The 27,536-nt window shown below is 38.3% G+C and overlaps 1 protein-coding gene across 1 annotated transcript in view; it reads left to right on the top strand.

Moving 5' to 3' along the window:
- PARK2 (parkin RBR E3 ubiquitin protein ligase) overlaps nucleotides 1-15,982 on the top strand; it is a gene marked incomplete at its 3' end in the record, with an annotated part of 227,581 nt that extends 211,599 nt beyond the window's left edge. Inside the window, exon 5 of the mRNA XM_009873742.1 lies at nucleotides 15,846-15,982. Within this exon, the coding sequence (XP_009872044.1) occupies nucleotides 15,846-15,982 (137 nt within the window). The remainder of the gene's footprint in view (nucleotides 1-15,845) is intronic.
- Nucleotides 15,983-27,536: the final 11,554 nt, after the last annotated feature.

Below are 27,536 nucleotides of genomic sequence, written 5' to 3'. Positions count from 1 at the left end.
TTTTTAGATTTGTTCTACTGTCTGCTAATATCTCATTCACAGAATCAGAGTGGTTGATGTTGGAAGGAACCCCTGGAAGTCATCTGGTTTCAGGCCCCTGCTCCAGCAGGATCACCTAGAGCAGGTTGCTTAGACCATTTTCAAATGGCTTTGGAATATCTCCAAGGATGAAAACCCCACAAATTTTCTGGCCAACATGCCAGTTCTTGATGATCCTCACAGTAAAAATGTTTCTCCTTATGTTCAAACAGAAGCTCCTGTGCTTCCATTTGTGCCCATTGCCTCTGGTCTTGTCCCTGGGAACCACTGAAAAAAGAGCTTAGTTCTGGCTTCTTTACACCTTCACTTCAGATATTGATACACTGATGAGATTTCCCCTGAGGCATCTCTTCCCCAGGCTAAATGGTCCCTTAATCTTTTTAATGGCCCTTCACTGGCATCTCCAATAGCTCCATATCTCTCCTGTTCTGGAGAGCACAGAACTGGACCCAGTACTCCAAGTGTGTTTCATCAGTCCTGAGCAGTCCCTTGATCTGCTGGCAATGCTCTCCCTAATGCATCCCACATCACCATGAACTATCTCTGTGGCTTATGCTCAGCTCAGTGTCCATCAGGCACTTTTCTGCAAAGCTGCTTTATTGTTGTTGGGCTTTCATCATATACAGGTCCTTGGGGTTATTGCTCCGCAGGTACAGGAGTTTGTACTTTTGCTACTTGTTGCCTTTAACATCTCTCAATGTGTTCAGTTCTTTAACTTTCCTAACTGGGCCCCAGCATGCTTGGACAGTGCTTCTGTATTCCTTCCAGGTTACCTGACTCTGATTCCACCTCTGATGTACTTGGTTTTTATGCCTGAGTTTTGTAGGAGCTCCGTGTTTACCCATGTAGGTCTCCTGGCATTTTTGCCTGACTTTCAGCAATGGCCTGGACCGTTCTTCATCATAGAATCATAGAATGGCCTAGGCTGGAAGGGACCTTAGAGATCATTTAATCCAACCTCCCTGTCATGGGCAGGGACGCCTCTCAACTAGATCAGGCAACACACGGGGACCTTGAGCTTGGAGAAAGTGATCCTTGAATTTCAACTAGCTCTCTTGGACCCCTCTTCTTTCCAGGGCCTTGGAACTCTTCCAAGGAGATTCTTGAAGAGGCTAAAGTCTTCTCTTCTGAAGTCCAGGGTTGTAATCTTGCATTCTGCTCTGCTTCGTCCTCTCAGGATCCAGAATTCCACCATCTCGTGTGCACTGTGGCCAAGGCTACCCTCAGCTCTCACATCCCCAAAAAGCCCCTCGCTGGTGAACGTGAGGTCCTGCAGAGCTCCTCTCCTTGTTGCTCCTCTCTCACTTAGCTCCACATTCTCAGATTTTGCTTAGCCACTATATATTGCACTACACGTGGCTGGTGCCCAGGGTCATTAAGTAAATATTAACGTGCAGCATTAATATTACCATCACAAAGCATTTGAAGGCATTTCCTTCACAGAAACAGGTGTGTTAGCCATATCTCAGGTAAACTTACCTGAAATAGCCTTGACAGATAAGGATAGTGACCTTTTAGAATATAAGATGGTTATACAAATAACTATAGCAAATAATAGAAGAAAATTAAGTAAATTGGATAAAATGGCTAGGGATGGGTTTCTCAAACTTTTCAGGTGGTCTGTTTGCACCCGATTTTTAAGGTTTTTGCCTTCTTAAGACCATTCCATTAATTTTAGTTTCTTTGCATGATAATTGAGGTGCCATTTTTACCACGGTTTTCTAATTGTTCAGATTGTGACCCATTATCTGGGGAACACTGTGGGAGAGTTGCAAGTACCTGGTTTGCCACAAAATTTTGATTTCCCAGTCATTTTACAGTTGACCAGTTTTCTTGTCCTCAGTGTGTAGTCAGTTCTGATTAATGCAGAACTAAGCAAGATTAAAATTAGGCCCCATCCTCTGAGTACAGATAAAAATCTCAACAAGGTTGCTGAAGCTTTTCACCTTTCAAAGTGCATAACAAGTGTCTCCCATGCAATTCACAGCATGTGCAGGATGCTGAAGGTCATGTGGGCACATGTGTCTTTTAAAGAGCTACAACTTTCCCCCCCCGCTCCCCGAGAGTGTGTATTTAAAGCATAACCAACCCCATCATCCTACTATTAGGTAAATGAAAGGTCTTATTTCATCATATAACTTTTCAAGTATTGAATATTAAAAGGTCAAAACATTTCTTGGTAGTTAATTGAACATAAAATTAAGATGTGAATCACGCTAGGAAGAAATCCATTGGCAATGTACAACGTGCTGTGTTTATCATAAATGAATCTATACCTGTTGCCCTGTGTTTCTAGAAACTGGAGTTTGTGTAGTAAACACAGAATACAAAATCAGAGTAATTGAAATAAAATATAATGTAGCATCACTTTCACAGGAGGCTCATCCTCTTCTGTTGAACTGGATTTCTGGCCCCAAGGGAACCCAGGGTGACCAAGCTGGCCTTGATCTGGAGATGACAGCTGAAGGCAGAACTAGAGATATGTTGAAGGAGGAATCTCAAGGACAGAGAGAGAAAAAGGTGGTAGGGAATTAATTTTGTAGGAAAAGGAATTGCTGCAGCGAATGCTCTGTTTATTTAAAGAGTGGAAAAACTAGCTGCTGAAAGGCTGAAAGCGTTCTGTCTGTCAATGGAAGATGCAAGAAAATATCTTTCAAAAGAAAATAGCTACAAATACATGGAATAAACAACTAGCTAGCCCCATTTTTAGATCTCCAGGATGTCTCTAAGTAGAATGAGTAGTTGTACAGACACAGAAAGAGGAGCAAAGAGTGAAACTGTGTCAAGGCATGCGAACAAAATTCCTCATGCTTTCTGTATATATATTTCATTGCGGAGTTTATTATGTCTTTTCAGCTTCCTCTCTGTTACAGGTAATTGATGTTATGAACATCAGAACACCTCTGCAGAGGTCAGGGATGTTTTTTCCGTTGTCAGCCGACATGTCAAGGTGGTTTTTTTAGCTGTTATGTTCAGAGAGTGCAGGACACAGATATTTCTACACTTCTGTCACTTCTTGTTTAACTTTAAAAGGAGTATGTGAAGCAGAATTGGAAGATATGTAAGCAGCTGACATGTCATACGCGCTTGGAAATGTGTCCTGAATACTAACAGTGTGGCTTCTAATGTGATAAACTTCACCCTCTGTAACAAGGCTGTCTGTTGTGAGGCCAGACCTCGAATAAAAAGGTCCTTTGCACAAGTACACTGAAACCTTGTGTAGGCACTATTTATAAAATCTGTGCGGCTCCAGTGCTCAGCTGAGCCATGTATATTGTGGTGATTCAGAGCACCAGGAGGCTGCTGGTTTTCAGATGCCAGAAGACAAGGAAATGTCATTGACTTCTCACACTTCGCCTAAGCAGGCTGAGGTTCAAGGGCTGCTCTCTTCTATAGCTTGTGCTTAGAAACAGAAGGCAAATCTGATGAATCACGCACGGCTGAACAGATCGCTGTCAGGCTGGCTAATATGAGAGAGAATGGGAAACATAATGGATACATTATATAATTGGGATTGTGCGAGCCATTCTTTATCAGAATTGGCCCAAACCTTCTTTGGAGGATCAGTCATGCTCAAAGGCTTGGCAGTTTCTGGAAGAGCTTGGATTACTAAGTATACCTAGTAGCTGTTATTTCAAGGGTTATATTTGTGTTGGTTTGCTTTTTCATTTTCTTTCCCGGTCTGCACATTGCCAGGGGATTGTGAAGTTTCCATGAAGTGGGGATGAAGCAGAGTCGGCTGTAGCACCTGTCCAGCCAGGATGTAACTGCTAAAAGCTGGGAATAGTTGGTAACACGAGCATCCTAACAGTAGTGCCTTATTGTACTTTCAGCTTTAACTTGGCTGAAGAAATTTTGTTTTCTCTGATTCTGAACTCTAAATCAAGTAAGGCAGAGCATAGCATTGAGATTCACTGGCCTTAACTGGTTCCCCAAGCTTTGTTGGTTGTGTGAGCAAAATGTTCATTATTTTATCTGGTGTGGAGGGGGAAAGGTGTTATTTTAACAGCCAAGTGAATTCTGGTAGAAGTTTTATCAGTTGATTTTATTTCAGAACTGAACTTTCTCTTTTCCTCCACTTAAAAATACAAAAGACGGCCAATGAATATTAAAGCAAAATGTTTTCCAGGTAAAATTAAGGGCATGTGCAGGTGTTTTCTGTATGCAGCTGCTGTGCAATTAAATTTTTAGGTGTGATTAAAACTCCTGATCTGGCCCTGTCAATTTAAGATAGCATTTTTCACACTGAATTATATGTAAGTAGTTATTCAAAAAAGTGCAAGGCCAAATTTTGGTCAGCCGACATTTATCTATTGATTGTAGTGAAAACAGAATCAGACCTAGGGAACAAGTGGTGAGTCTTAGCTTTTCTGTTAGTCATTTTGATAACTTCTCTGCTACTTAGAAGTTTTTCATTGCCATGATATTAGTTGCTCCTTTGCAGACTGCAGCCAAGCATATTTCGGTAATATCTGCAGAGAAGGAACACCGGATTCCTAACAGATTCAGTCATTGCTTTCATGCTAATTGAAGTATATGCTGTGTCCATCTGTACAGAAATGAGTGGTTCCATACACGGTACAGCACTCTTTCTCTTGAACAAAGCCTAAATCCTTTGTATGAACTACTTTCAAAGACATGAAATGATATCAAGAACAGGATGCATGACTTCAGGCAAGTTTGTATTCTCACCAACCCTACTTGTTAGAGTAATTTGCAGAGCTGCCTTTTGTATGTACCCTCCCTTTCTCATCACTGAATTTCAAGGCTCTCTTCGTTATTACCAGACAAGTTTCTGTCTTCATCGGACTAGAATTTTTGGGAAAAATCATATATATGCTAGAAAACAGATAAATAAGAATTTGGTAAAAAATAAATATCAAACATCCATTGACATTTCCACTGTGACACATAAATTTTAATTAAATCATGTTTTATGTGAGCCGTTATGAGTCATAACTTAGGATACCCAAGTTGCTAGACCATAGAAGTTCTTGCCATCCATTCTGAGAATGGAGCCTTGTATAGACAACGTGGCCTTCTAGATTTTTCTTAAACAGAATCATAGAACAATTCAGGTTGGAAAAGACCCTTGGGATCATCGAGTCCAACCATTGACCCTACACTACAAGTGAAACTCTCTAATTAAAAAGGTCTTTTTCCTTAGCATCTCTTAAGTGTTTTCCATCTGAAGGTAACACAGTGCAGACATCTGAGGCAGGGAATCTGCTTCTTTATTTTTCGGGTTTTTCTCTTACTTTAACTGACAGAATCTACAGTCTAGCTATAATATACTTTTCTCTTGATTACTAACATGCTAAAAAATATTTATTTTTTTACCATGCATAATCTTAATCCCAGAGGCTATTTCTACATAGCATCTAAATTAAAAAACAAAATCTGATCAAGCCATTCCCCTGTGTCCTGGGTTGGGTTTTTTTGAAAGAGATACATGCCCTATCTCTTTTAAATAACACTAATTAAAAAAACCCACAACTTATGAGTATAAAAACTTTAATTGAAACTTTAAAGCAAATTTTAAGGGTAAAAAATAAAGCTTGGAGTACGTTTTTGATACATAATATTTGGACTGATTAGAAAAAGTACATTAGTTTGAATATTTCACTTGTACTGAAAGATTTCTGTATATACCTTATGGATTAGTCAGCTAGTGAATGAATATAGGTGAACTGTGAAGCTAAATAATGGTGTTATCCATGATGATTGCAAGACATCTCCTGGATATTATTTCACATATTAAATGTGTTTGATTGTTCATGTTTTAATTTTGTTTTGCTTGTTTTCCATTCTGTTTCCTTGTTCTTTTCATTCTTTTTTTTTTCTGATATCTAAACTATAATCCAGACCCAGCTCATATGCAGTAAGTATGGTGTGTTGAGGGAGTTGTCAAAAGGAAATTGAAGGCAGAGGAAAACTAAATACCTGTTGATATTTCTGAATTTATTTGTCTTAGTTTTTCTCTGAAATTACTGGAATACAGGGATTCTACCCATAACCTGTCTTCTCTCCCAAGGCTGGGTTACTTCCTCTAACAAAGAGAGTGTAACAGAAGAGTGAATGGGAATAATCTCATGGGAATGATCTGTGTGTTCTGGGAAAGCTGTAGATAAATATGAGAAGTCAAAATATTCATTAGTGCTGACAATTAGAGCTGTTATATCTTCTCCAAGAAAGCTGCAGAGCTTGCTTGCTATGTTCTTATCTTTGATCAAATGCTCAGCGAGGATAAGGAAGGAGTAAGATCAAAAATCCATATCCTTTTCCGTCCTCATGTGTCAGTTCATGTAACTAGCTAAGTGTGAGGTGGGAAGTAAGCTGCTTTGTCAAAACAGGAGAAAGATGGGTGAAGACTAAATATTATTCAGGGTTCCCAAGATACATACCCTTTCATGCATGCTATTTTACCAGTAAGGGTGTTTATGTAAGTTCGATGACATTTATATGAATAGTGTATTATTATTTCATTAACTAAAAGCCTAATCTGCTTGAAGAACAGAGGAAATGGCCACCAACATTTTTTTCTTGCAGTTTGTCGTCTTTGAGAAGTCAGTCCGTGTTAGCATCACTTACAGCTTCCACAGGATTGTCAGAGCTAATATTTTAAAGCATATTGTGAATACCCTTGCTTCCATTCCTACGGTATTCAGTAAATTTAGTAAAGAGATAAATCACACGTGTGCCTATTTGTCATTATCTTTCACTGTACTCCGTGTATCATTTGAGTATCAAGATCTGTAATTGAATGATCCTAGAGAAATGCAAGGTTATATTTGGATAAATTTCAGTCTTCTCAAGTGTTACACAGATTATTAGGTCACGTGGAAAAATGGGAGAAGATTTTTCCTGAGTACTCCTGTAAAAAGAGCAGATTACCTGAGTTCTAATATATAGTGTAATTCCTTGAAAGAGCAGGCACAACTGGGACCAGCCAGGCTCCAAGTAGGCAGTAAAAACTATTGAGAATATATGCTGAAATTAAACAGGAAAGAGGCATATAAAATTATTTCAACTTCCAGAATCCACTTCTGAGTTTAAATTAATTTCTGTAAAACTTTAAAATTTTCTGCAAGCTTTTTTTTTTTTTTTGGACCAATTCAAACTTCAGATTTCCCAAACTTTGTAATAATTCATCTGGTTTTTACTATTTAATTTGTGGGGTTTTTTTCTTTTTCTGTTTGGAAAGTTGATTCCATTTGCTCTTCTGTGTAAAGAAAGTTGACATGATGGAAAAAAGATGTAGGAAGTAAATGAAAAATTTAAGCACACAGTGCATGTTGAGGATTTAAATTTCCTGCTTGTTCTTGTGACAAAGGGCCATAACAAGTTCAGGGGGAAAAAAAAATCACAGTATGAATTTCTTGTGGTGGTGGTCATAAGCAGGATAGAAAAATAACAAGCTAGTCTCACTGTTGGTACAATTTTTTTGTGGCCATTGCAAACTATTTTCTTAATATTGTTAAGGGGAATTAACTGCTTTGTATACTTACAACATACCAAGTCAGAATGCAATAAGTGAGACTTGCTTGCCCAGGGCTCTTTCTTCTTCCGTTTGAGTGAAGGTGCTGGTGTAGAAGGTGTTCTTAGATAACTACACAATGACATTTATGCTAAGGTATCTGCCTTAAGGAGGAAAGGGTAAAATATTGTCTGTAAATTGTAACGATAGCGAGGCATTGAAAAAAGTGGTTTCCTATAAAGAAAGGTCTTTATTATAACAATAACTTGAGGGTGTTTTTGTTTATAAGATAATAAGCATATCTTTGGTTGAGACTGAAGACTCATTTAATGGGAAGCACCCTCAAGTTATTGTTCGGATGAACATATAAATTGAATATTCATATTTGAAAAGAAAGATGAGGAAAAGCATAAAGCATAATGTTAAGGCGGTGAGGGATAATTCTCAAAGAGCAAATGCATTTTAGGTAGCACTTGTACCTTCTTCTCCCTCTTACATATTCCTTTCCTCCCCTCCTCCCTTCTCCTCTTCACTACCTGACCTTGTTTTCCAGTCGTCTTATCTTCCATATGTGTTAAGAGACACAGTCTTGATGTTCATGCACCAGGATGTGTATTCAAAGTTAACTGGATGGGAAGAACTGAAATTTACACAGCGGAAACATGCTGTATCCCAAGTTCCTCTTGGAGTCCCAGGGAATGAAAAAGTATCCGTTAAGATGATATCCAGTTTTCTCCTCTTTCAGTGTCTTTCCAGGGATTTCAGCATCCACAACAGGCAAAAAGAGGTCATGATTCTGTCTTATCTTTCATGTTGGGAAACTTTCTTCTATGTAATGTGTTTAGAGACAACATAACTTTTACAGGCTATCTTGAAAAGTTAGGCTCGGGGAAGGGAGGTGTGAGTCTAAGAATGCAGAAACAGAATAATAGGGTAAAGTCTGGTATTGAGAGCAGGGTCACAGAATGAAACTTGTCTACTATAAATCTGTGCGATTAAACTCTCTTAGTTTTAAAAGCAGTGTGGCCACATGCACGTTGCTGTTGCCTGTTGGAGACAGCACATGGTGACCCCTGGACTATGCTCAGGAACTGTTTGGGACTTTGCTCTCAGGCAAGCCTAAAACCATGCCAGGGCCCATTCTAACAGTTTAACAGCATAGACAGTTGCATTCCAGTAGCATAAGAACATTTGCTGACAATGTTAATTTTACTAGCATAGATGTAGGGAGTAAGACTAAATTAGATTTAAATCCTTGGAAGAAATCGATGGGATCCTCAGCAATCAGTCAGGGGAATAAGAGGCCGGTAGGGTACAAAGACATTTCGACGTTTTATTTATTCATCTTTAATTACTGAAGGATCATATGGTGTTGCTTGTGCAGGTGCAGTTAGCCCTTCCTCCTCTTATTGTGCTATCCCATCATTCTTGCAACTTCATCAGTTACCTCCGTGATTTTATTTTTATTTTTTAAAACCAAACTAGGCTGATTTCTGACTTGATATCTCTAGTCTGTCAAAATTGAGTGTCTCTAGTCAGAAAGTTAAGAGCCTGTGAAAGGGAGGATCTTTAGGAGAGATAGGGCATGTGGGCTGGTGTGGACTGCCCACAGCGTCAAGTTCTGCCTGTGCTGCTGAAGGCTGGATGCTGCCTTGGGGCAGAATGAGTCTGCTGTGAGCCAGCGTAAATCCAGGAGAGGGTAAAAGAAACATTTGCCACCCTTAGGTGGCGTAAGCTGAGGGCATAAGTGACGTAGACTTTAGGAGGTCATTGCATGCCAAAAAGCCGGTATGGGTGTTGAGGGTTAGGGTAAATCTGTTCACAGTAAGACGATGCTCGGCAAGCTGCAGAGGTTCTGAGTTAGGGGGAGGCTGCTCTGCTTTTTCTGCTGTGATCCTACTGATGCTTCGCTGAAAGGGTTGTCACATGTTGGAACAGACTGCCCAGGGAATTGGTTGAGTCCCCATCCCTGGAGGTCTTTAAAAGACACGTAGGTGTGGTGCTTAGGGACACGATTTAGTGGTGGACCTGGCAGTGCTAGGTTAACGGTTGGACTTGATGATCTTAAAGTTCTTTCCTAACCTAAATGATTCTATAATTCTGTGATTATGGTCCTACTTCTGGTGTGCTGCTGAATGCAGTTGAATACATGTGTGAAATATCATGGTGAGCCTGATGCTGGGACAGTCCTTGAGCTCCCAGGGGATTGCTAGGAGGAATAGAACAGATCGATATCTGAGGGTCCCTTGAGCCACATCCATGCAAAGTTCCCCGTGATCTGTGAAAAGCAAAGACACTGCAGGCTTACGCTGTCCCATTGGTTGTTCTCATGTTTGCATTTCCAACTGGCATCACAGCTTGGGTTAGGGCAGGTTGTGAGCTGCTTCCTCTATTCCAAGTTTTCATCTTTTGCTTCCATTACTGAAGTCTTTTCCTTTTCTCTCTAGTGGAGCATTAATGGGGTTTTAAAAGCACAGATGAAGGAAAAGGAGCAGATTCTACTGATCTCCTTTCAAAGCATAACTGATTTATCCGTAATCTGCTGCACAGAGAAGTGTTGTAGACAGCTAGCCTGATAGATTACAAGAAAATTTCTTCTCTATCCTAATCACTGTACATTCCTTGATATCGTAAAATTCAGCTGCTAGTGCCAAGGGTGGTTATTGTGTTTGAACATGTTGCTCAGAAAAGGCATCTCTGAGCAAGCAAGCATAGCACATATTTAGTGCCAGGTACTGATATGAATGTACCAGTACATGTAACATAGAATTCCTTTTCCTGTGTTCTTGGGAGGCAGATGCTGTTGCCTGCCACAGTTATCACAGATTTTTACAGGCAATTATGTGTGTCACTTCCATAGCATGGAAAAAAAGATTAACAACCCAGAGTTAACAGGAGAACTGCTGAAAGCACTTACCATGATGTGCACTAATTTTAATTGTAGCTATTCTTCCTTCCTATGTTCTGGTTTATTACTGTCAGGCTGTTCCTGGGTTCTGGCCTCTTGGCGCTACTTTCCAAGAGGAGTAAGAAACATGAAAGCACGTTTTAGAGGAAAACATCGAACATATAATAGAGGAGAAAGTAGGTCAGATTTCACTTACCAGTGCACCTTTAAGTTAACAGCTGTGGGTCAGAATACATTTTTATACAGAAGCACAGCCAGAAAGTTTAAGCTCGCACAGTATTGTCTCATGCAGTTCATAACCTTCACAATACGACCTTTGATGCGTTGTGTGGCAAGTCATCAAAGAGAAAAAGACCAGTTTTTGTTGTTTTAGTAGATTTAATATGTCAGTTTTCTAAGAATTTATTATATATGCTGTTGGGTTTTTTTTTAATTTCCCCTTAGGAAGGGGAAAGCAGGGATGTACTTTTTGTGTTTTCCTAAAAGTCCATGAAAGATGAGTTCTTGACTGCAAAGTCATATCCCTGAGATTTCTTTCCTAATACTTTCTAATTGTTTGCTTTTTCTTGTAAGGTCTTGATACCCTTTTCAAATGCCTACTCTTGTTTAAATATTTAAGGGCATGCATTGTTACTTACAAGTTTTCTGCAATTGCTAGATTACTATTTTTATTTATCTGTAATAGCATATTGTTCATTAAAAGGCAAGATTTGTTGCTATACTTTCCTCCAAACTGCCTCAGTTCTAAAACAGAAAACACGTGGAAATGTCTCTTTATTTTCTATACTTACATTTTATATAAATAGTAGCATGTTTCTAAAGGAATTTAAAAATACTTGGAAGTATTTTTATGGTAAGAAACTCATGCACTTAAACCATCACAAACACGCTAGTCTTTCAATAGTTTTGAGTAAGACTATGGGCTGTGAGCTTTAGAAAGGAAAACCATATGTGGCACATGCTTTGTATGAATTATAAGGCTATACTCTTCCTACATACAGCTCTATGAGGAAACCATGTGGTGGATGAAAAATTTGTCTTATTTAGGCATTATAATTTTGTTCTGCTACAAGAGTGGAGTCAAAACCCGTTGAGTGCTGCTCCAGGACAGTATTCCTGTTTAATTGCTTTGATTGTCTATGCATTAGGAGAATGCCTGTAGTGTCTATGTCACAAAAATGTATATTTTCTGTAGTATTTTTTTCATCTTATACGTATTCATCTTTTCTTGAATGATGCTTATCGATCTGACCTGTATGTTATCAAAGATTTATTTTAGAATGGCATAGACATCCATTTATAAATGAAATTGTTTCATGGTGCTTACATAGAAAGCTTTTTGAAGTACAGAAAAAGTGCCAACATGGAAAACTGTATTAGAAATGCAGAAATGTGTTGTGATAAATATAGCGCTCATAGGTGAGGTTAAAGGCTGTGATAGAGCTGTGTGCATTCAGATTTATTTACCACACAGAAATGAATCCCAAATGGCTATTTTTGCTTCACTGACTGCAATCCCAGCAAGGCAGCCTTACAGACATCTGCTAAGGTTTTTTATTATTATTTGGTTAAGATTTTGAGATTGAGGTGAGAAAAATCCAGCTGTCACCTAGAAATAACCTCAAGGGGGTTTCACAGATTTGTCCAACATGTTTTTCACAGATATCTACAGGCTTCCTTGTTCCAAAGTGCTTCAGACTGTGGCTACTCACGTTTTATAAAAAATAATGGAGTGATATATGTGGTGTGCTGTTTAACCTTTCCTCAGTCAAGCTTTTTTCAAAACATGAAGGATAAAGACCAAGCAAGGGACAAATTGCCCAACATTTTTCTTCGTCAGGCACTGAAAGATATATCAGTTAATCCACTGTTATATCTGCAAATAATTCCTTATGCTAAGTAGCCCCTCACACCCATAGCCGTTGGACTCACTCTCAGTACATTAATAACTGTCAACGCGAATTTGGAATATTCTAGAACAATTTATTTCCCAGCGGGCTTATTATCTAAACAAGATCAGGTCTTTGTGTCTTTATTTAGCCAGTATACTGTTGTAGCCTATCTGAGAATTATCTCTCTCTTGCTGCTTCGCAGTTAGGAGAAGGAGGAAAGAATGTACAGACCAGATAGTGCTTCCAGCTGTGCTGTTGTTGTGCCACACAGTTATCCGACAGTATTAGCAGGAAACAGAAACATTTAGGTACTCTTTTCTTTTTCATTTAAGTAAATGCATGCTGATAAAATACTAATGAAAAGGAATCAGAACGCAGAAGCGAGTGACTTATTATGGAAATTTTCTGTGATGCATTGTAATGTTGGATTTTCAATTTTTAAAAGTGGTTACATTCCTAATTGGCAAACAGAAAAGACCAATTTATCCCTTGTGCGAGAAGCATTTTTCTTAAATATTATTTTCATGAAGCCTCTAATTCAGCCAAACATATTATGCAAATGAAACCTATGAAATACCTTCTAAAATACACATCAGATTGACATTACTAGACCGTTATGCTAGATTGAGCAAGGGCCCTCATTACACTACATGGCAATTTTTTTGTTTCATAATACTCTGAAATAAATTGTGTTTGGTTCAAGCAAGGCTTCTGTTAGTAACTCTTGGAGTTGTCCTAAATGAGTATTTACTAGCTTCACCCAGGCATTATGAACATAATCAAATATCTCCATCCTTACTTATCTCAGGCACAAAACTTGTATCTTTTAAACTAGAAGTGTTTTCTTTTGGTACAAATCTGGCAAATGTTGGAATTCTAGTGACTGCTCCAGTGCCAAATGAATGTAGATAAATACTAGTTTCATAGAGACTGAATTTTTCAAAGCCTTATGCCACAGATACTATGAGCTACAAAATTAGTGGTCAATGTAATAGCTGAGAAAATTAAGCTTGTGTTTTGTGACACAGTCTGAACCCAGATTTATATCTCATTTGTATGCATTGCTTCCAAGAGCAATAGTGTTAAAAGGTAGCACATTTTAACATTAATGTTGTTCCTAAAGATGCAGTGTAAATGTATATGTATATGGCTGTGCTACTTCTGGAGAATATAGTTTGATTTCAAACAATTGCAATATATTAAGAAGTAAAATTCATTATGACATAATGATTTACGTAAGTAACTGATTGTAGTAATTCCTTTGCGTAATGAAGTGCTGTTTGTCTTGGTTTCACACAAGATTAGCTGGAAATACTAATGACATTTTCATTTCTGGTCTGGGTTTTTAAAAATACTCAACTTTTGATGGCTTTCACTTATGGATCTCTCCTCACACATAAGATATATTATGTCTTTGAAATTAAGGTCAGAGAGGTGTGAGCTTAGATCCAGGGAGCTTCCCATGAAACTTAAAAAATACTCAGATACTGCAGCAGTAAAAAAGAGCACTTAACCCTAAAATAAAGATATCCTTTAAAGCTATAGGCGAATTTGATTATATCTGCATTTTGGGAAGAGATCTTTAGGATGTATTTCTCAAGGTTACATCTGAATGGTGAGCTGTGGGGACTTTTGCACCATAGAGACAAGATAACTGTTCCTTCAGCTCTCTATAATTATTTTGGTACCATCCAGAGCTAAAATGATAGAGATCAGCTTCTCATTTTGCCTTACAGCTGTCTTTTTAAAATTATTATTTGTTACATTAGAACAGCAAGTGGGCAACTAATAAGGATTAGTAATGGGGAGGTTTTATTTAATTCAGTTTTTAAGCTGCTTTATTCAACAAAATCCTTAAAACATAGAGATTATATTTTAGGAGATACCAACACACTGCCATGAATTCTATAGTATGTGCAACTCTAAAGCACAATTTCATGGAAGATTAAATGCTTATATACAGTACCTGAAGTTATTATTGATTACATTTTGCAGTCGCATTCCCACATATAGGGCTTGGTGACTCACTGTTTCAGTGGGTTTTCAAAGCATTGTCTGGCAGGATTTGTAGAAGCTACATCACTATTGCTAACTCCAATGATTTTATCACAAGTCCTGCTGTATTTGATGTTGCATTTTAACATATGTCTCCCAAAGTACAATGAATATGTGAGAATTCCTCCTTTTATTTTTCAAAACAATTCTTTTTCTTCCTAATTACTAAAAAATATTAACATTTAACACATTTCTACTCATGTTTTCCCATAGATAAGTAAAAGGACTGTAGTTCAGCATTTGAATGGGAATCTCACTGTTCTTTTCGGCTTAATACATCTCTATTTTTCCGACTTTGATACTGGGAGTTGATAGTACTTTTCAAGGAGAATTGATAAGCAAGCAGTGTTCTATAACAGTTACAGAGCACATAACTTAATCAAAGGGGTCAAAGCCATTATTTTGGAATTGGAAGTTAAGATATGCCTGTCAGGAGTTAGTGAAAGGTACCTTATATTAGAGCAAACCCGTTAGGTTTGTGTTCCTACAGTGAAGACACATTTCATGTGTATGTAATATTACTTGTGTTGCTCTTTTATAGTTTCACTTCCAGTGTACTGGTCCTGAGCAGGATTTGGGGCGCTGCTGCCCCTCCTTGCTGTGGCCACTGCTGGAGGGTTTCTGCATGCAGGCCAACTCAGAAATAAAACTGTTTGTCCTCGCTTATTCTAAGTGTTACCTCTTGGTATCTCCGCAGGCGATATCCAGTCAAGCTTGGGACACCCATATTTAGTTGTCTCCCTGTGGGTGTCTGTGTGTGTGGTGGGTGTCTGAACTCCCATGATGGGCTGTAGAGATTTAGTCCGTGCAGGCAATGGAGCCAAGCGCGTGACTCAGCTCTCCGGAGTGCAGATACCTGGGGGCTGATCAGCTCCAGCTTCCACTGAGTGTGTCAACTACCGTGGGAATTTCTCACTTAGCATGCAGGTAGCTATTTGTATATAGCCCTGAAGTTTAGGTGCCTTGTTCCCAAATTGAATCCCATAGCTCTGACCAGAAGCTGAATTATATTGCTCTTTATAATTAAGGGAATGACCTCCATGTAGACTTCCAACGGCTGCCTTGAGAAGCTGAAGGCACAGGGTGGTCTTCACAAAGTCCTATTTGGCTTTCCTAGCTGGTCACATCTCTGTTTAATCCTACCTACCACTATTTGATGTTTTACTGTATATGATCTTACCTTCCTTCATAGAGAGGATTTCTGTTACTAAAGCACTTTTCTTGCTTTAGGTTCCACTTTTCAGTGAAGTGTCAGCTTTAAGTAAAACTTACTTCCTTATCTTTGCATCTGTTTCATATTAGAAACCAACTCTTTCTGAAAGTGCTACAATATGCCAGGCTAAACTCTTTTTCTGTATGGAATAATCTTGAGTACTACTAATGAAAAACAAGTACAAAATTAGAAGATTGACAAAAAGCTTTTTGTGGAGTTCAATCCAGTCGTTCATTATTTTTATTGTTTTGTTTTTAACAGGAGTCCTGTGCTCGTGTTCCAGTGCGTGCATCGCCATGTCATTTGCCTGGACTGTTTCCATTTGTACTGTGTGACTATGCTGAATGACCGCCAGTTCATCCATGATCCAGAACTTGGCTATTCCCTCCCCTGCGTAGGTATGTTTTAGGCAATTTTTTTATTTTTATTTTTTAATTTATGGAATTTTGATTTCAGGGCAAGATTATTTTTTTTGGTCATCTATTAGTTTTGGGTGTGTCTGTGGAATTATACTGTTCTCATAGGCGTTGTTTCATTTTGTGGAGAAAATATTTGAATATTGAAGTGGTTCTTGTTGAGCATGTTAACTAGAGAATTAACTGGATTCCAAAGGGCATTTCTTTTAAAAGCAAATGGATACTTTCTTCATATTAGTATTTTATAATCATCATCATCATCATCATCATAGAATGGCCTAGGCTGGAAGGGACCTTAGAGATCATCTAGTCCAACCTCCCTGATGAAGTACTAGCAGGTGATTGCATTATGCTCTGATTAAAAAAAAAACGAAACACCTTGACTTCCACATTTCCACTTTCAAATTAAGTAAATTGTTAACTTTTTTGGCCTGGCTTCAAGAAGTACTAAAAAAAGCGCTGGTATAGGAATTTTAAACAGCCTTCTTGTTAATGAAGTTATCACTACTAATTATCACCTCATTGAATGAAATAGAGATCACCCTGAGAAGATGGTAGATTATCGATTCTGCCTGAGTAGGAAACAAAGTTTGACTTAACTAGACGAAGACTTACACTGAATCTGGAAGATGTATTTTGAGAATTGATTCAATTACACTGGAATATGGACTGCAAAATTCTCAAAAATTTCCCTGTGAAAAAATATATTAGAATTTATTTTCCCAGTTGCTAAATTTATGTATGTTCATATATGTATGTCATGAGTGCTCTTTAGTATGGGGATAATTTTCCAGCATATTAGAAGCTGTATAGAAGATGAGTTTGTGTGGTTACCTGAATGGCTGACAAATGAGATTCAAATAACTAGATGGGAGGGAATTTGGCAAAATTTCTTAGAAGAATTGCATTTACTTAATGTGAGGACATTCCTTGAGAATATTGAAGGTAAAGTAGTAAGAATGTTTTAAAATTACTCATTTTTAATTGCTTCAGGAGCAATCTGGCAATGGTCATCAGTTCACATATTTCACTAGAATTTCTGTTTATATGCTCTCTCACCACATTTTATTTTACTTCCCCCCCAATAGTTTGCTCTGCTACTGCATTTGCACACTGATGTCATACTGTATGAAACACTTTTTAATGTTGTGTGAGAAAACTTGTCATGAGGAACTCAACAGGAACTCTATACGCAGGTTCTCTTGCCTTGACATTACTGTAGTAGTGTGTGGTCAGTCTGCACTTTCAGCCTCCCTCTTTGCTTCTGTAACAGTGAATCCATTTTCCACTCCCATACAAATTCACCAGCTACTTGAGATGAATCCATCCTTTTTTTCCCCCTAGTTTATCAGTTCTCTTCCCTGTTCTTCTGCTAGCTCCTTGGGTTAAGGAGTTATCCCGGTGGTACAGCAGGCAACTCATTTTTCTCTTCTCTTGTGGGTCTCCTTGGAGCCGTGTCTGGCGTCACAGAGCTTCCTCCAGTTCAGGCTGTTGTGTTAAACTAATGTTCTTTCCACCTTTTCTGCCTGCAAACCCATGGCTAGGCATGCTACACAAAACTTGTGTTAGGATTTCTCCATATATCTTGCAGCTCTAGCTGTTCAGAAGTTTTATCTCTCCTTTTTTTCTCAGAGGGGAGACTAAGAACTTTGCAGTTTTTACCTCTGACTGGCACTAGCAAACCAGTCTTTTCCTCAATTCTATGTGTTGAACACTATGACAAGTGAGCAGTAGAAGCAGAGTAGGTATAGGATGAGAAGAAGCAAGAAGACAGAGCTGAAATGCTCAGAGATGCAGTTTCACTCTGAGAGATGAGAAAGGCATAGGGTTGGCCTAAGAAATAGTGCACAAAGGATGACTGCACTTCTCCTTTCAGGTGAGACGTCCTTCAGCTGTGGGAATGGAAAAGCAGCTATTTCAGCCAGTCTAGCCTCAGCTGTGTGCTTTAATGCTTTAGGCATTAAAGTAGTTAATTATGGAAATGCTAAAATGTTGCTAATCTTAAAGTTTCAGAACCCATCAATTCAGAAAGGTGTTTTCAAAACAAAGTGTAATACTAGTGGTAGTAGTAATAATAATATAATAATAATAACAGTAGTAGTAGTAGTAGTACTAGTACAATTGTGGTACATTTTCTCTCTGTTCTCCAGTTCGTAAGAATCTTTCTTGGAAAAAAATCTGCAGAGGTGCTGCCCCGTGCCAGTGGAGTGCGTAATTTAGGCACATCGCAGTGCAGTGCTGTGCAATACAGAGATTCTTGAGCTAGATTGTGCTCTAGCTTGTGAGGTAGATCATGATGCCGAAGGGAAGGAAGTATAAGCCTGTCAGTATAGCGCATAGGACGGGATCTGTAACACTTCTGATTGGCTGATGACAACTGACCAGGCAAATACTACTTCAGGACCTGTGCTAGTGTGGAGCTGTCTAGACACACTTGCTTGCCCAGAGCCATCCTGATTAAGAAGTATTGACATTACACTATGCTGGCATGCTTTGTGCCGGAGAGGTGCTCAGTCACAGTCTCTGAGGATTCAGTGGTTTTAAATAATATTCCACCTAAATCTAAAATTGATTGCTACCTCCGTCAGTTCTCCTTGTTGTGGTATTAGTTCTGTGTACAGAAAAGCATTTATAAGCATTATCTTTCAGACTGCTTTGCAGGATGCAGAATGTAATCACTGCTGTTGTAACTTCACTGGTCCATTTCTGCAGCTACCTGAACCTAACTTTCTGGTATGCAAGAAATTTGGGTTTTTTTAGAATTAGGAACCGATGATTGTTTTTCTGTCATTTGAGAAAGTCGTAAGGCTCAGCTGTGTCACAACTATGAAGAAGAGCAATGCCTGAGTTCCCAGCTCCTTCTAGAAAGGAATTTAGCCTCCATCATAGCTATGGATCCAGCAGCTTTCATCAGCAATGAATTAATTTCAGAAAAGTATGATGTGATCTTCTTTTCCATTTACCATGGCAGTCCCACTGAATAGTGAAAGATACAATTTTTGCAGTCTACAGTTTGCAGTCTTGGGTTTTGCAACTGCAATTTGCTGTTTGTATTTACGTGAGAGGACAATAAAGTGCTCTGACACAGCTTTCTTTAATTCATTTGATGAAGCCTAGAATGAATTCCCCTTGACAGGAATGAATGCCATGGGACATGAAAAAAAAGACTTCTCTTGCTGTGGCAATGTTGGTTTGATACATGTGGTCTCTAACAGAGCATGACTCAGTGCAAAGAGTAGTGGATCTGAGCTTTATTGAAAAGGTTAGATGTTGATCTGAGCCTCCTTAGAGAAATACAAAACAAAGTTGTATTTACTGTGATGAGATTTATGTTATGGTAGGTGACCAGGTTGCCCAGAGAGGTCAAAACATTCTGTATTAATACATGTATTTTTAAACATCACAGACAAACGCTGAAGTAGTATTTTTAGTGTATTGAACAGAACATACTAATGTTCTGATTTTTGACTTTGGAAAAGTGATTTCACTGTTCCATTTACATTTAAGAATGGTTTTACTTAAAAACTAACCCATTTCTTCAAGGCATATGTGCACACATTGCCCTAGAAATGTATGGGAGGGTTTGGATTTGTAATTAAGCCTATTTAAATTGTTTGCACTTCCAATTAGTTCTGTTAAGTCTAGTGTTTTTCAAAAATACAGCTAATTTAATGAACATAGCCTGCAGTTTCCATTAACATTTGACTCACTATTCATGATTTTTATCAAGGGAATGTACCAACATAGCAAGTTTTTTATATCTTTTACTGGATCAATCTAGAGGTGAAAGCACCACACACAACTGAATAAAAAAAACCCCTAGCAGTTGCTGCAGCAAAGGGTGAGTGTGATGGACAAGATCAGTGTTATCACATATATGATAACTTGAGCTGGAAAGGATCTAGGGATTTGAGATAAATGGTGCTTCTCAAGTAGGTTTAATTTCTTGCTTTCTGGCACAGATATGCCAGAAGATGCATTTCGTTACTTAATTCAGGTATTCTGTGTGTTTCCATCCTTGATATTTCACCTTGATCATGCCATAGTTTCACTTTGTTCCAACAGAAAATGTGTCATTGCTATGATTTCTGGAAGAACAACATCAATTCCTTAGTGCTTAGCTGCTAATCTAGTGCCAGGCAGCACCACTCCAGCTGAGAACCGCCAGCGTTGAGGACCAGAGCTCTGAGCAGGATAGCTGGTACATTGATAGGATTAGCTGGTCGTGTGGCAGGAGCCCTGCAGTTCAAACCTACTGTATCAGCTCAGAGCAAGGACTTATAGATAGGAGCTGACTGGATTTCACTGGTCATTAAAATAAAAAAGTAACCATTACAGATTATAGTCTCTCCGCCCTTGTTAAATGACAACAAAAATCTATCCCATCTCTCTGTATGGTGTCTTGTATTAATGAGGCTTCATGCATAGAAATTTCCATGAGTAGTGACCTCCAAGTATCTTTGAAATAATTAATAAGGTGCTTAGAGGTACAGATTTGCATATGCATGAAAGATCATTTATGGTTATTTAGTTACTGTGCAGAGCAAAGAATCTCATAATGTTACCTCAAAACAGGAATTTTATACAAATATACAATGTATTACCGCATTTAAACACCTACTGTTTCTATGAACGTTGTTTCATTTTTAAAATAGCATTACAGCATAATGGGTCTTGGTCCGCAGGGTAAAATAAACTTCCATAGATCTCTGGTAGAAGAAAAAAATGGTGAGGCCAAGGAAAGGCAAGGGTTTATGGTGCTGTAGGCCCTTGGCAATAATGTCTTTGCACCGGTTTATTTCTTATGAGTAATCATATGCATGATGTGTTTTAAAGGAATCTGGATAAAAGATGCAGTTCTCTTGATGACTGTAAAACACTATTGGGTCTGAAAGTAATCTGATTTTCCCACACAGATATATAAATAAATAAGCAGAATTACCACCAATTTGTGTATGGAACTGCTAATAAAAAGGACTAAAGTGATTAAAGTATAATAAATTGCCTTAAGAGTCACGTTCTGTTGAAAGAAGACTTCTGGGGAATGATTAAGGAGTTATATGTATTAAGAATAATTTCTTTATCCCCATTATGTGCTATTTATATAACAATAGTGTGTTCTTGTTCCTATGGAGGATGTCAGTGCAGTGGCAAATCTCTGAGTCATCTTTCAAAATGATAATACTCACAAAGAAAAGGGGAAAATAAATTGGGAGCCTATGTGAAGTTTGCAAGTCAACGGAAGGAGGAAAACTGTATTTGATTCGATCACGCCAAATACAGTGTTTGAATCTTTTCTGTTACAGACAAAATTGCGATGGAATTTAGGAAGGGGGTGTGTGTGCGCAAGGAGTTTTAAAGTGAAGGTCAGTGATCTATGACCAGAGCCTTGTCAAGAATGTAATGAGGAAGCAAGCATAGTTTAGTAAGGACTAAAATGGAAAGGTCTACCAGTGGGTACAAGAAATAAGATTTACCTGGTGTGAATCCTCAATACATTAACATTTGTGTTCTCTGATAGCCCTGCTTAAAAATACTTGAAGTAACTTAGGAAATCAGAAAATGCAGGAAATGCCAGTGTATTGTTAGAGGAACAAAATAGAAAAGATTGAAAACACACACATTTGCAGCTTTAGAAAGCTCTTCAAAGTGCTCCTGTACTTTTATATTTAATGGTGTTAAATTCTTGACAACTGTAATCTTTTTGTAATTTCTTGTTAGTGTGAAATATCTAAGCATATACAAGCAGATATAGATGCTGGAGAAATTATTTTTATTTTTTATATATTGTACATCTTGGAAGAGTATTTTCCCACTCGGAGGGATTAATAAATATGCAATTACAATTTTCAGAGCACTTGCAGTAAAGAGTTCTAGTATTTTTCTTTTTCCAGCATCACCCATGACAGGGAAAAGTGGATATGCAACCATGTTGTCTGTTCATGTTCTTAAAGGGATGTATTAGCATCTTTTGGAAGGGCTTTTGGCAATAACTGACTTTTTTTTCCACTTTCCTGGACTCATTTATGATTAATCTCCCGTGGCTGAACTCTGCTCTAGTCTAAAGAAGGGTTCTGTGGTCAGAGCTACTTCTTTTCATTGTCCCCAAGGGGAAATGGGTTACTCCTTCTGCAGAGAGAATGCAAGGAGTGCAGTGGTGAAGAGCGTTATAGAGGAGGAAAAGCCTGTTCTTCCTGTCAGTCCTCCTTTGTAAAAAGCGGATTATACAGCTACGATACACATGCATTGGTTTGATGAAGAGTGAGCCTTAGATTATTTCTCTATATAAGAAGAATTCAGATGTTCATGCTACTCATTAATTCTGACCATATCTTTCCTGTGTATTATGAGCAAAATAAGTATTTGTCAGGGCTTATTTTCCTTCTTCATATTCATACTATTACAGCTATTTTATTATTCATATTGTGGTAGTTTGAACATACCTCATTGACTTAGCTGTATGTATTTCTTAGAAAAAGGCAATGTCTGTCCCTTTGCACTTGTTGACTGAGTAGGTGGATGAGAAGCAGAGGCAACAAATCACATACAGGTTGCACAAGAGCTCACTGACTGTCTTTGTATTGGACCCCAGGTGCAGTCAGTCTCATTACAGTGCTCTTCCCATAAGCATATTGCTTCTTTTTCATGCCTGAAGTGTTTTACACGTGGATTCCTTAAATTTCCCTTCTTTTAACTTTCTACAAATTTTCAGTCAATATGCTGAGTAATGATTTTTTTTCTATAAGGCTGTGAGTGCACTGAACAAGTCTCATGGCTCTGTGCAGCACCCTGGAGGAGAGAGCCTTGTTGGCAAAAGATCATCCACTTCCCTTATGATTTTCTTCAAATTGTTAGAACTTTGTCAGAGAATACAGCTAGACTGCTTTCTACCCTTGTCTAGCAGGTAAAGCTAACCTGACCTTATTCAAGTAATTACAAATGTATTCCAAACAGACCTTGATAGAGAAAGGAGCCAAAATTTTATACATAAATGAGATTTTACCCTCAATAGTTCATTGAATTTGCAACAGTTTCCTAAAGAAGTTTTCATGGTCTTCTGCATTTTTCTCTGTGAGCGTAAAATAAATATGAACCAGTGGTGTACCAAGTGTTTTTTTGTGTTCCTTTACTAGCATAAGCGCATAAGGCTAGCTCAAAGGATGTGGTTAGAAGTCAAAACAGCTCCTTCATTTCCATGTTCAGTGTTGACTGAAGTTCATGCAGCAACATCTGAGGTTTGTTCCCTCAAGTCTTTGCTCTGTTTCTGTAGCAGCAGATTGCCAGTTCCACGTATAAACAGCCCCGAAGTCTATAGAACAGTCAAAGTTTGATCCCATAGTGTATTTGAGACAGGCATTGGTTTCTTCTCTGGGGACAACTGCGGTGAAATCATACCACGTGATCCTTAGAAAAATCTGAGTTGTTATAATTAAATTAAGCACGGAATATCTTACCACAGGTGCCTTTCTCCCTTATCTCTTACTAGTTCTCCTGTTGCAGTGTATTTAATTTGTAAATTTCATGGAGATGGCAGTGTACAAAGGCTCTGTCTGGTTAGTAATAATGAAGGATGAGAGATAACAAAAAAATCTTGCTTAGAAATTAATTGACTTTAAAAGCAACTAGGAATGAACTTTGAAAGCAGACTTCTTGTCCTATAAAATACGATGTCCAGTAGCAGAATAAAATAGACGTACTGAAGCAGTGGCAGAAATGTGTGTGGGGAGTGTATCTGTCTTTCATTATCTCTGTGTCCAGCTGAAGTGGAAGTAAATTTTTGTCTCGGATAGAGTCAGTGAGAGCCCTGACTTTGTCTTTGAAAATGAATGGTATTTGTTCTGACTGAAAGTGCTTTTGCCCATATTGCTTTATCTTATAATAATCACTTGATGTGGGTATATGGTGGGCAAGTAACTTTTAAGGTGCCATCTGATTGAGAAAAATCATCACTTTCATGAACAATAAACTACTAGAGTCTTGTTACACATCAACTTTAAACTCAACTGCTTGAATAGGCTTTAAATTCAAGATATTTTCTAATTCATCTTATATAAGTACTGTTGCAGCAAGTAGAGTGATTCTGGCTGTATTTCTTTGAAGTCTATCTTCAGAAAAATGTATTTTTTTAGAAAAATGGATCAACTTTTGAACGAGAAACGTTTGTGTTCATTCATGGATATAGGGTCACTTCAACCCAGGACTAGATTCAGTTGTCCCTGACTAGTGGACTCTGTGAAAAGTAGGGATAACGGAGATAAACAGAAGGAAGAAATAATATACAGGGAGTAAGGGGAAGAGGATTCGTGAAGGGAAGGAACTGAGAGAGAGGCGAAAGAGACAGTGCATTAAGGAGAAGTACTGGTGACTATTCAAGGAGTGAAAGAGAAAAGAGAGAGGATGGGTAAAATGAGAAAATAATGTCTCTAGCTTACCTCATATTTTGGTGAGGCTGGTAATTTACTTTTTAGTAACAGCAGTTCAGTGGTTTATGCGTGGACTGTTCCTCTGCAGACTGGAGACACCTGAGTGTTTGTCCTAAAAATGTCCAGCGGACTATAGAAGATGCTAATTTTTATAGCTGGAATGTGCTTAAGGTGTTTATCTTAGACTTTTAGAGAAGGATGAGGGGAAGCTGACCTTTCATACCTGGAAAATCAGAGATTTCCTAATGATTCAGTTTTTATCTGAGCAGAGCGTCTCTTCCACTATAGCACCATCTCTGAGGTGGGCTGTGCAAGCAGCAGCCTTTATAAGAAACCATTACTGTCTGCTACCTTATATACTCCATAAATAACCTGCTGGGACCAACTGTGGCACATTCAACATGTGTTTAGTAATCTCTGAAGCCTGGTGATTAATATTCCCTGAGTCACTTTGAACCTTGATCTGTTACATGGCATCATGTAGGGCTGCTATCACATCACAGAACCAGCTAAGGACATTCCCCTTCAACAGGGAGTTGGTTTTAATTAAATTTCTGTGTCTGCAAAGTGAAAATCTAATTTTCTTTTTGACATTTTCTATATTACTACTTAGACAAAATTATGAAAATAATTAATCCCTGTGAAGCAGACATCAGCATTGTAAGGGGTACAAAAATATTGCATATAAATAATACTACTAATCACCAATCTGTTATAATTTATTGATGCAAGATCTTATTAAAACTCTTAAATTTTTTCTCGATATAGCAGATGTGTCAAATGATTGCACAATGTAGGTGCAAGTGAAGGTTATAAAAAGTCATGTGGTTCAAACGGCATCTCAATAAATTATGTCTCTCTGGAAGTGTATTTCAAGAAAATAAAGAAATGGAGGAAAGGAGGTAAGGTATATAATTTAGAAAAGAAATTTTCATTCTATATTAGGGTCAAATACAGTCCAGTATAGTGGTGGCTGGAATTGGTGGTAAGTGAAGTGTCTGTATGCAGTAACTTAGTGTTCTTGCTCTGGCCATCATGTCACCTACTGTCGGTGAAATGAAAGAAAAAGAAATGAAGAAAAGGATCTTGTAAACGGAGAAGTCAAACTACCTCTTTGTAGCAGAGGCACTTCAGGGAGATCAGAAGTGAAGGTGGAACAACATGGTGTTGTCTGCGCTGTTGAAATGCCACTGACATGAAATCTGCAGTGCATTTGTCAAGGTCCTTTCATACTAACTGAAAAATAAAGGTTTATGAAATCTGAACATTTGCAGATTGTTCTGTGTCAGACTTGGCTTTGACTGAAGTACCACACTTCAGTATTTTTCCTTAGAATTTGACACCATAGGCCAGTTTCAAGATTTGGTCCTTGGATATTGCAAATGTGATCTATCTGCTTGAGGTTTGTTATGGCTCTGTTGCTGGAGGATTTGGAACTGCCATTGCACAACGAGGGTAGATGGAGCAGTGGCACTGAACACAGGCAATGGTGAGACCGTGGAAAGAGGTGCTGGTCCAAGTAAGTTTGGATTGCAGGGTCACAGCCTCTTGCAATAAGAAGACACTAAACTGTCGTGCTATTGCTTATACAGATTTGCCACCATATGATAATAGAGTAGTCTAGATTCTTTAGAATGAAAGATATATGTGTTTATGCAGATGGTGAGTTTTAGTAAGATCTTCTAAAGAATTATTCAGAGTCTTAAAGTTAGCTTTTTTTACTTTGATGCCTGATAAATTTGGACTGGTTTAGAAGTGTTTATGTGTCATTTTCCTATTTTAAAAACAGTGTAGCCTTGTTATTTCTGTGAAAGTAACAGGACAGTATCATCTGTCAGAACAATTTAATATTCCTATACTTACTGCAGTATTTTATGTTTTGACCTTTAAATATCTTTAAGGATACTAACACTGCAATTTACAGAGTTTAGCTGAACATCATGGCTGCACAGAATGAGGGACGCCTTCTGAAAAGGAACTTTCCTAGTACATAATTCAGTCTGACTCATAGCCAAGGTGCAGGGTAAAAGGCAGAAGACATACAGTTAGTTGACAGTAACAGTGGACATTGCTTAGACATTGTTGAAACAGCTCGAGAATGAGGCTGAAGAAAGTTGTTTTATAAGATTTTTCCATTATGGAAAAGCTTATGGAAATGAAACTTTCCAGACCCTTGCTAGTTGCAGCCTTCAGTGACAGTATTGAAACATTCCCTAAACAGTATTCAAACGTTCCCTGTCAACAGCATACTTTGCTTACTGCCGATGCTCATGGATGAATTTCAACAGTAAATAGTAAGTTTTGATAGAGCAACACTCCTAAGGTTACATAGCCTGTGGAGTGTCATGCATTTAACAGGCCCAGACTGAAGCACCAAGATGCATCCTACAACCTATTTATTTGTAACAGAGGTCAGAATGTTAAGGGAACAATTATATTTAAAACTGGGAGCATCGGGTCCTATCCTGGTGTGCTCACAGAGTCACCTACTATCTGCCTGTCAGTCCCTGTTTTCTTCTCTTCTCTCTTCCCCTTTGCCCTAGACGTCTCTTTTAAATCTCATGAAAAATGAGGCACCTGCTCCAAAAGCACTGACCTGGCAAAGCATGCACTTGGCACCATTTGGTGCACACCTCAGCTCCTCCACCTTCAGCTGTGTGGCTCACACTTCACAAGGCACTCTCCAATGCTTCAGGGATGCTTTTGCTGTTAGACTTTTCCTGAAAAGTGGCCAAAATATCCAGAACAGAATTTTGTATAAACCAGGACAACATCAAAATAGGATTTTGAAGGTGTTAAGAAAGAGACAAATTAAACATCTTACTGGGAAATACAGTGAAAGAGGTATGCACAGTAAAAGTCTCCTGCTTAGTTGCTTTGATTTCTTTCTCTCTCTTTGTTCCTTTTTTTTCCTCGAGACTAAGCCTCTCCTGATTCTACAGTATTTCTATTCATGACTTATTGTTTCCTTTTTTCAACTTTCTGAGAAGCAAAATATTTTCTATTCTGTCCTTCACTGCTGTTCCTTGTGTTGTCTGCCTGTCTTTGTTGCCTTATTTGCTGATCCCTAAATATTCCTGACTCACCTTCTGATTTTTTTCCATCTCTTTTTC

Source organism: Apaloderma vittatum, unplaced genomic scaffold, assembly GCF_000703405.1.
Source record: "Apaloderma vittatum isolate BGI_N311 unplaced genomic scaffold, ASM70340v1 scaffold6040, whole genome shotgun sequence".
In the NCBI taxonomy this organism is placed as follows: Eukaryota; Metazoa; Chordata; class Aves; order Trogoniformes; family Trogonidae; genus Apaloderma; species Apaloderma vittatum.
Note: the sequence above shows the minus strand (reverse complement) of the source record. Positions and strands in the feature narration are given on the sequence as shown.